Source organism: Nansenia antarctica (assembly GCF_963989245.1).
Source record: "Nansenia antarctica genome assembly, chromosome: 10".
In the NCBI taxonomy this organism is placed as follows: Eukaryota; Metazoa; Chordata; class Actinopteri; order Argentiniformes; family Microstomatidae; genus Nansenia; species Nansenia antarctica.
In genome coordinates this window covers 2470348-2480347 of record NC_137680.1, presented here as the reverse complement: position 1 = coordinate 2480347, position 10000 = coordinate 2470348, and the positions used below count along the sequence as shown (strand labels likewise).

At 41.3% G+C, this 10000-nt stretch overlaps 2 protein-coding genes across 3 annotated transcripts in view; one reads left to right on the top strand and one right to left on the bottom strand.

Moving 5' to 3' along the window:
• taf12 (TAF12 RNA polymerase II, TATA box binding protein (TBP)-associated factor) overlaps window positions 1-6348 on the bottom strand; it is a 6651-nt gene extending 303 nt beyond the window's left edge. Inside the window, exons 1-6 of one of the 2 annotated variants that reach the window (XM_080541391.1) lie at window positions 6215-6348; window positions 2979-3235; window positions 2183-2260; window positions 1604-1718; window positions 1161-1249; window positions 1-730 (exon numbers count right to left, since the gene is read on the bottom strand). The exon at window positions 1-730 is cut by the window's left edge and continues 303 nt beyond it. In XM_080541391.1, the coding sequence (XP_080397517.1) occupies window positions 695-730; window positions 1161-1249; window positions 1604-1718; window positions 2183-2260; window positions 2979-3149 (489 nt within the window). In that variant the 5' untranslated portion in view covers window positions 3150-3235; window positions 6215-6348 and the 3' untranslated portion in view covers window positions 1-694. Of the gene's footprint in view, window positions 731-1160; window positions 1250-1603; window positions 1719-2182; window positions 2261-2978; window positions 3263-6214 lie in introns of both variants that reach the window. The other variant, XM_080541392.1, reaches the window with a different exon arrangement.
• Window positions 6349-9467: 3119 nt separating this feature from the next.
• The window catches only part of LOC308167023 (cell surface glycoprotein MUC18), an 18497-nt gene continuing 17964 nt past the window's right edge, over window positions 9468-10000 (top strand). Inside the window, exon 1 of the mRNA XM_080541368.1 lies at window positions 9468-9599. Within this exon, the coding sequence (XP_080397494.1) occupies window positions 9542-9599 (58 nt within the window). The 5' untranslated portion in view covers window positions 9468-9541. The remainder of the gene's footprint in view (window positions 9600-10000) is intronic.

The following is a 10000-nucleotide window of genomic DNA, read 5'->3' as shown; positions in this document are numbered from 1 at the left end:
AAGAAAAAAATTAGAGAAGAAGAAAGGATGGTAGCCACCATAAACAAAATGTGAAATGTGAGTTAAACCCTCTTCAAAAAAAAAAAAAGTACTGTTGGAAGACGATACCTACAAAAAACAACACGAGGTGAGACAGCGCAGAGTGAATAGCCACTAATATTTCAAACATTCAAATCACACTGTGACTCCAAAAATGTTTTTTCTGCACAAAGTAGCTTTTTAAATGGCAAGACAATTTCGACAAAGAGGACATTTGTTTGAGAGGGACAGCACAGTCAATAACATTGGCATCTCTACACACTACGGCATATCAAAAGGCATAATGGATGCGCTATAAGACACCGTCCCAAAACAGAACTCTATAGCCGAGTGTACTGTTACGTATACACTGAATGAGGAGTGCATCTGTGTTTTGGCCAGTCGGTGGTGAAAAAGCACTAGAAAGGAAAAGATGGCGGTCGATCAAGATGCTTGTGTGGCAGGTGCTGATGTAACACACAAAAAGTTGGGTGAAAGAACACCCCCTCATTATTAGAAATATACAGTTTTTCCTTTCTTGACAGCCGGTTGCCAAAACCCACTCTTGCACCATCTTGCACAACAATCTCCCCCCAAAAAACCCCAATTGAAAATAAGAGCAAAAAAAGCACAGAGGGTTGGTGCGAGGTGGCTGCTGCGTTGGCTCCAGGTCTTGCTACTTTTTGGTTGTCTTGCGGATCAATGCCATTCTCTGAAACGAGACACAAATTGAACTGTTTAGAAAACGTGCTCACAATTCAGACGTCATTGCGTTATCTGAACGTGCATACCTTACCTTTGAAGGTATACAAAACGTGCATTCAACATGCCCCATTCCATACACAAATAAAACCTAACAAGACCATTCTTGGCTTGAATTAGCAGAAGTTCAAATGATGCAGTAGGAACAACAGTGCGTTCTCTCTCGGGGGGTGTAAAGGCCAATGCACACGGATCAACTCTTTGAATTCTTTCAATTGGTGTGAATTGAGAATCGAATGTTGTCGTGCGACAATATCGCATCGCACGCCGTGTGCATTGTCTCATTCAAAACAATGGAATCGAATTCGGCGGTGCGACAAAATCGCACTCTGAGATCTGGGGGAAATTGGCCTTTAGAAATAAATCCCTGATGCACTAACCTGTTTGTGGGCCTCTGTGGTACACGCCTTCTTGTACGGCCGAATCTCATCCGACCCATAGCCAGGGATCCACATGTTCCACTGGCGCTCTGTGAAAGTATACATGCCATTTAGCTGACGCTTTTATCCAAAGCCTTTTATCCAACATTACAGTGAGTACATACAGTTTTCAGTATATTTGGCCCAGCGGGGAATCGAACCCCCAACCTAAGCGTTGCCTCAGAGGACACAGTCACACAATGAAATAGGGTTAAGTGTTGGCTAACATATCCCAGCAAAGAACCTGTCACCGATACAGTGCATCAAAATATACATTGTCCCCCATGTCTCAGTTCAATTGATTTACACTTGTGAATTTCAGTACTCCTGAACCGAGGACTGAACATGTTGGAGTGTGTAAATGCAGCAGCAGCAGTAGGTGGCCAGTGTTTCCTGAAACTCACCTAGATGCAGCTGGACGTCCTTCACTTCCAGGGTGTTGGACTTGCGGTGGCGAGCGAGCTGACAGGCAGCCGTCACCACGCTCTCTATGAAGTCGTCTGCTATCTGCAGCAGCATCTGAGGAGGACAGGTGGGGGGTAGAAGGTCACCACGGTGGTCCTATTCCATCTACTATCAACTGTGGCTTTGGAGCTCCATCATTGAGAATGTGGAAGAGGGGGCTCTTGGAATGTATTGGTCTGGAAAGATTAACCTACATTATTAAAGGCAAGCGGAAATACTTTTTTCAGGCAAGCTGTGGGAACCATACATGAAGAACATGTAGGATAGAATACTTTATACAAAGTGGAGGAAAGTTTTGTTTTTGTTTAGTTTTTTTATTCAATCCAAAATTGATGCAGGTTGTGTGTGTCTATGTTTGTGATCTTTGTTATTGTATGTTTCTCTTTCTTTGTCTTTTGTTGTTTTTTCTTTGATGTTGGTATATAAAAATGATAATAATAAATATTGTGGGAAAAAAAAACAGTGGCTTTGGGGAAAACAAGCTTCGGTGAAGGAAAGCTAAACAACGAGGCACAGACCTCTTCTACGTCCTCGTCGAGCTGCTCGTTAGGGTCGATCTCTCGCACCAGGTCCTGCAGCTTCTTCTTGCTGAGCACCTGGGTGGACAGCAGAGGGGTCGAGGCGGGTTAGCATGACGTGCTGATGTACGTTTGTATCATACTGTGTGATACAGTCAGGGCAGGTGGTAGACGCAGTACGGTACAGTCAGCTACTGTGTTGCCGTTGCCATCTAGTGTGTTGTATTGTATATGTCAGGTTGTATGTGTTTGTTGTTGTTATATGTATATGTGTGTGTTATGTGTGTGTGTATTATGTGTTTGTTGTGGTATTTTGTGTTTGAGAATATAAAAATAAATAAAAGTGCTAATAATGTCCAAGAACTATGTGAGGGCTGGAGCCATGACACTTTGCCTTACAGTATTTGTGAAATGTATTATACTGGTTGCAGATAGTCAGCAGCTTGGTGGATAGAGTGTTTAGTGTAAGCAAAGTAGATGGTTATACAAGGCAGTAATGTGCTATTATTAGTATGCTTGTTTAGTTCAGGGGTCTGAATGACGTCATCTCAACCTGCTGAAAACTAATCTCCATTCAGGCCCCCCCTGTTATTAGTAGTTATACAAGTTATTATTAGTGTTATTGATGTAACCCCTCCCTCCCCTCCCATCCTGTTGTCTCGTGTCCCCCCCCCCCCCCCCCATCTCTGTAATCTTGTTTTCAATCATTGTTTCTATTGTAAAGCGCTTTGAATTGCATTCATGTACGAAAGGCGCAATATAAATAAAGTTTCACTTCACTTCACATAGAGCTCACCTGAGTTCCCTCAGGGCTGACTCTGCCAGCGGGGCCCGGGGTACCCAGGACCTTCCCCGGGGCAGGGGCAGTGCTGTTAGCCATGCCGGTAGCGAGAGGTGGCGTGGACGAGGCCTCGGATTTCACGGTGAAGAAGTTGGGGCGGTTAACCTGCGGTTGGTACTGGGTCATAATCCGACGGTCCCTAGGGGGTCAGGTGACGGGGGCCTCCTGGGTGCTGAGGCTGGGCTGTCTGCGTAGGGACCAGGTCCGTCAATCTAGTAGGTCAGGGTATATACAGGAATCTGGAGGTTAATTTGAAAGTGACAGTTGGATCTAAGTGACAGTTGACACTAGAACAGCCGTGTCTATGTTACCTACTCAGGGTATATACAGGAATCTTGAGGTTAATTTCAATACCTTTCTAAGACATGTCAATATTTTTCCAGACCTCACCGCCACTTGGAGCTGTAACCGTTTACATCAGTGTCACCTTTAACTTAACAGCTTTAGTTTGCAATAGACTAGACCACTATCATACAACAGAATTTCCGGTTTATCTTTGTTTTTTTAATAAAAAACTAATAAATTCACGACCTTTTACTAAAAGTTTTTAGGACTCAAACTCTTTGGACAGAATCTAATTCAGAAAAATACCTACAAAATTCAAGACCTCATAAAATCGTGAGAAAGGTGTAGTAGAGGTGTTCCTTGTTTACTCCAAAGAATCAAAACTAGGCTAAACTCACCGACACGAACAGCAAGTTAATAGTCATGATGGACCGCTGCTACAGGTTCATTAATGGTTACAAAACAGCTCCCATCATGTATCAATATTTGCTAGTTACTGGTCTGCTTAGAAATAACTGTACATGTAGTTGCTGTCACATTATTGACAGATTGTTTACATGGCCTTCGAATATGCACATCCATCATAGTTTTTCTCGTGCTGTTGGTGAAACATATTTGCTGACTTTGACATTTTTGACGGCTAACAGTTCGTGACGTTAGAATTATAAGGTTCTTTCTCCATTTTTGTCAAAATTGAGTTTCTTACATAATCTGATCCATTAGGTGTTTATTAATGCCTGTGTGGTGTTATTTTTAAAATGTTGACATTTCTGAGTTAGTAATTAATAAAATACAATGGTTCCATCTCACAAAACATAATGGAATGTAAAAACTTTGACGCTCAATATCTCTGAACTGCCCTAAACGAAGATAGAATCCAGAGACTAAGATAGAATCCAGAGACTATTTCAAGTTAGACAGAGTAATTATGAACTCAGAGGAATATGTATGTTTATGAAAACAAAGATTAGAACAAATGCAAAACAAAGATGTATAACAGTTAAAGGAGTTAATTTATGGAATACTTTTGAAAAGGAAATGAAAATGTGTAGTACATTAAAAGGATTTAAAAAAAATATTTAAAAATAAGATGATTAACAAGTATAAAACAGAGGTTTAAATATAGTTTTTGTTTGGTATTTTTTGAACTTTTTGTTGACATGCGTAAGTGACATTTTGTTTATAAAAGTTTCAATGTTTTGATTATGCATTCATGGGGGGACATGCATACATGTAACAAGGGTAGGAGCAATAAGCCACGGCTTCAGCCTACACCTTTTTGGTCCTGATGTTATAAATTGTGACTATGTACATTTTCTTATATCTGTATTGTGAATTGTATAGGGGACCAAAATAAACATAATCAATCAATCAATCAATCAATCAAAAAAACATTATCAATCAATCAAACCTTAGAATTCTTTTTTATCTGTTTTTCAGATTTTATCCCTTTTTCACCCAATTTGGTATCCAATTGAACACAACCTACGCATCCAATTATCCCCTGCCTATTGCGTAGGATCCGCCGCACGACCCCGTGGCCGGCAGCCCCAGAGGAGATCGCCAGGCAGACTAGCTGACTGGCTCCTCGAGCCCGACACCGTTATTCCGGCACCCAGGGGGCGGTGTTGCGCGACGGATCCTTGTCCGGAAATAGTCCTATACCCCCCTTTGGGAGCGGCCGCTCAATATGCCGCTCCCTGTGTGCCCTGGCCATATCCGGGTCTGGCGAGACCAGGATTCGATCCCAGTCCCCGGTGGGCAGCTTGCACTAGTGGCTAGTGCTTAGACCGCTGCGCCACCGCGGGGCTTAGAACCTTAGAATTCTAAACGAAGATAGAACCTTATCATTCTAAGATAGAACCTTATAGAACCTTATTGTTCTAAGATAGAACCTTATAGAACCTTATCGTTCTAAGATAGAACCTTATAGAACCTTATAGAACCTTATCGCTCTAAGATAGAACCTTATAGAACCTTATAGAACCTTATCGTTCTAAGATAGAACCTTATATAACCTTATAGAACCTTATCGCTCTAAGATAGAACCTTATAGAACCTTATAGAACCTTATCGTTCTAAGATAGAACCTTATAGAACCTTATAGAACCTTATCGCTCTAAGATAGAACCTTATAGAACCTTATAGCTCTAAGATAGAACCTTATAGAACCTTATCGCTCTAAGATAGAACCTTATAGAACCTTATCGTTCTAAGATAGAACCTTATAGAACCTTATCGTTCTAAGATAGAACCTTATAGAACATTATCGTTCTAAGATAGAACCTTATAGAACATTATAGAACCTTATCGCTCTAAGATAGAACCTTATAGAACCTTATAGAACCTTATCGCTCTAAGATAGAACCTTATAGAACCTTATCGCTCTAAGATAGAACCTTATAGAACCTTATCGCTCTAAGATAGAACCTTATAGAACCTTATAGAACCTTATCGCTCTAAGATAGAACCTTATAGAACCTTATCGCTCTAAGATAGAACCTTATAGAACGTTAGAATTCTAAGATAGAACCTTATAGAACCTTGTCATTCTAAGCTCACAAGTTCCATGGTTTGAGATGTGAGGTAATTCCAGAATGACAACTAGCTGTTAGCTGCTAGCACAACAACAAGAACACAGAGTTCTCAGACACACAGAGTCATATTAAACTACAGATACTTAGTATTTCAAACAGTTAGATAGTGTATGATCTCGTCTGAGCCAGCACATGTATGTAACGTGTTTGATGCTACATGCTTTAACCTGACTAACCTCAGTAACGTTCTCTCTCTAGCATGTTGATGCTAAACACACAACAACATCCAGCTAACTGACGCTTAGCTAGTCTACCTCCTCGCCTTTTAGCATCTATATGTATGAAGTCCTAAAGCACTAACATACGTACCTAGTAACACAGACACTATCTCCCCATGTCATTCATGGTTTTATGGTTTTGAAGTTATTGAATTTGATGATTTTCGCTGAAACCCAAAGTGGACAAGACGTTCTGCTTCCAGTTCTTCTCTTTTTTTTTCTTTCTGAACTTCCGTTTTATCAAATTATATTTCCGGTGGAAAAACATTCCCGTCCGTCTCCCGTATGCCCCCTAGTGGCTGATGACATCAGAGTGATATTATTATTATTCATCAAAGCATTTTTCAGGCATGATGAATGAATGAATGAATGAATGAATGGTCTTTATTGTCATTAATACAGTACAGGTACCATACAACGACATTTAGGAGGGGGGGCTCCCCTGGTGCTTGGAAAAAAGACTAAAAACAAGAGGGCCAAGGGTAAAATAAAAAGGGAAAAGAGCTGGTTTACATAAATAAAGGCTATGTACACTATCTACTATACTATACTACTATACTATACTATAAAACACTGTGCTGTACTCTATGCTATGCTATAAATATCCTAACTTTTCCTATATCTGAACCTTATGTAGACAAGGGTTGTCATATTGCACATAGCATGACAGCTAAACAACCTTATCTGGCCCGAGCCACGAATGGATAGATAGGGAATCTTGTTGTTGTTCATTCAAGTTACAGGACTCATGAACCTATTTTCTTCACACCCAAAAGATCTCAACAAAACTGTTTGTGTCTGTCACATTTTTATGTTTATGTTGTTATGTTGTTATGTTTATTTTTATGCTCCTTGAAGAAAGGAACTATACTTACAATATACAACAGTAAAACGACACAACAGAATCATTATGTATGTGGGCAGTAAGCAAACAGAAAAACAGAAACAAACCCGTCAACGGAGAACACAACTCCTCAATGACCCCAGATATGGTTGTCATGGATATGGATACTAACCTGCGGGCATTTTGGTGTGAATTCGATGCTGCCACCAGACGCACACACACACACACACACACACACACACACACACACACACACACACACACCATGCTCACCCACATACACACACACACACACACACACACACACACACACACACACACACACACACCATGTGAAATTATCTGGGGGGCTCTTATGGATGCCATACAGGAGGTCCCTGAAGAGCCAGCCAGACATCCCTCCTCCAATGAGAACATGGCTGGAAGATAGAGGAGATTTCTTTGGGATTGACTGGATGTCACTTCCCCCCAGCCACAGTCATAAAATAAATATCCATCTCAACCCAAAGCATATTTGACACTTAAGCTCAGACAAAATAATGCCTGCTATATTAATTCATGTTGTATCATTACTAGCTTTTCCGGTCAATCAAGTTATTGTAGTATGTCTCTGTCTACAGATTGTCAGAGTCTTGCTCACGTGTTGGAGCAGTTCTGTGATGAAAGCAGACCAGTGTGAAGATGAGAGAGATGCATCCTCCTGCACCACTGAGAAGTGCCAGCGGCTATAATGCCATCACATGTCAACACTGGCGGACTCAGGGGGGGCAGGGGGGGCGACCACCCCTCCTGGTGCCCCCATGGTTGAAAAATGTCTCTCTTAAGTGCCCTTTAGAGTGGCGAAATTAGAGGATGTGCCCTATTGGCTGCCCTTCCAATGGTCTAACTCTAAACTTGACCATGTGCACTGATGGGGTCCCATGTTGTGCAGTAGGTGCCCTTTTTTTTATTTTCGCCCCCCTGCCCTTCAAACAGCCTGAGTCCGCCAGTGCTCAGTTGTAAACATGTACAAGTTTGCAAATCTTTTTTGCAACTACAACTCTGAAGATGCAGGTCTGCAAAATCTGTTTTGCACCGACAACTGTCAATATACTACGTTTACGTATTTATGACATCGATATAACTCCATAGGGCTCTTGTATCAAACATAATAAGTCACTTTGACACTTGCGAAACTGACTACAGGCGAAATTGACTTCCCAGTGTGTAAGGACCCTGCAAACTGGGAAGCAATACAAACACAAAGTGGAATTCACCAGAAGTGCGTCATTGTGTGGTAACAGGAACCATGTGAAGTCAGGCAGGACTCAGGATACTGTCCTGTCTATGGGAGCCTCATCAAGCTTCATTAACAGTGGAGATGCAGTTTATCCTTCCTAGTTATGGGCGAATGGAGCTGCAACAACACCATCTTTCTCGTCGTAATTTGTTTAAAGAATGAAAGAGAAATGTTCATGCTCAAGTGATCTCTAAGAGAGTGTGTTAGTGATCTCTGCCCGGTTGATTATTGTCTGGTTGCGCTGAGACGCTTTCAAGTGGTGCGAAAAAATCAAGCGACGCGCATCCAGAGATGCGTAACACAATATGTTCAAGGGCACACACACACACACACACACACACACACACACACACACACACACACACACACACACACACACACACACACACACACACACACACACACACAGCCAGAGCCACTTGTCTTGAAATGAGTTTTTGTCAAGAACAGATTCCACTGAAAAATCTGGTTAGATCACTGAACTCTGTAACCAGACGTGAAGTAGCGTGATAAGCGCTCAACAGTCAGAACGCACCAGGAGACAAGTGACGCACTTAAGGGCTCTGCACACAGCGTGCGATTTCTGTTGCACGTCAACATTCCATTTTGAAGTTTGAATGGAAGTCTATGAGAACATCGCATTTACCCACACACGGCCCCGATTTTAATCGCACGGCGAACATTCGATTCCATTCATTTTGAATGGGACAAAGCAGTGCGACAAAACTCGCACGCCGTGTGCTTTGTCCCATTCAAAATGAATGGAATCGAATGTTCGCCGTGCGATTAAAATCGGGGCCGTGTGTGGGTAAATGCGATGTTCTCATAGACTTCCATTCAAACTTCAAAATGGAACGTTGATGCGCAACAGAAATCGCACGCTGTGTGCAGAGCCCTTTACACTTACGCGCCTGGTAATTGGCGCGTCTTTTCTTGTTATTGTATAATTGTTATTGTTATTATAGGCTACACACAACAAGGCTTGTTTATACTCAACACATCAACAGGTGGATAGAGGTTCTTTTGAACTGCTCACTCGAGGGAGAAAGAACGTGGTCTGTACATGTTTAATACGATTTGGTATGAGGAGGAATAAACACTTAATTGCACTCTTATCCATAAGCCTTGTGCGCATTGTCATAGGGCAGAAAGACCTGCAAGCCACGCCTCATCTCAGAGGATAAGTAGTCAACCCAAACCTCCTCCAAACCAAACAGACCAGCGAATAGCTACTTGGAGAAGCAACGGACATAAATATACTTTGTCATCGAAGTTGAAGTTGTTGACCTTTTACAATGAAAGGGTTTTTAATCCTCGCGGCTGTAGTGATTGTTCATGTTCACAGCAATTATGGTAAATATAATCTTACTTACTTCCTTTAACAATATAGACTATATTCTTCAACTCAGTGTAACATTATATATTTGTTTTAATTGTCACAAAGCGCCAATTGTATTGGTCAATAATAACTTTATAAGGTAATTGCCCCAGCTTTATTGCCCCAACTTCATTATATAAAGCTATTGCCCCAGCTACATTTGATACATAAGACCTATATAATAATGGGCAATAATGATAGAGCCTATTAGAATGATTTCGAGATCCAACATGTACAGGTTAACTAGGCCTGTGTGTTTTCTATTCATATAACTTGCAGTTGAATCTTGACATTTAAAGGTCTCCACTAATAATGCATGTGTAGACATATTTTATTTTATTATATTATGATTCATGTAAAGTGTGTGCCCTATACC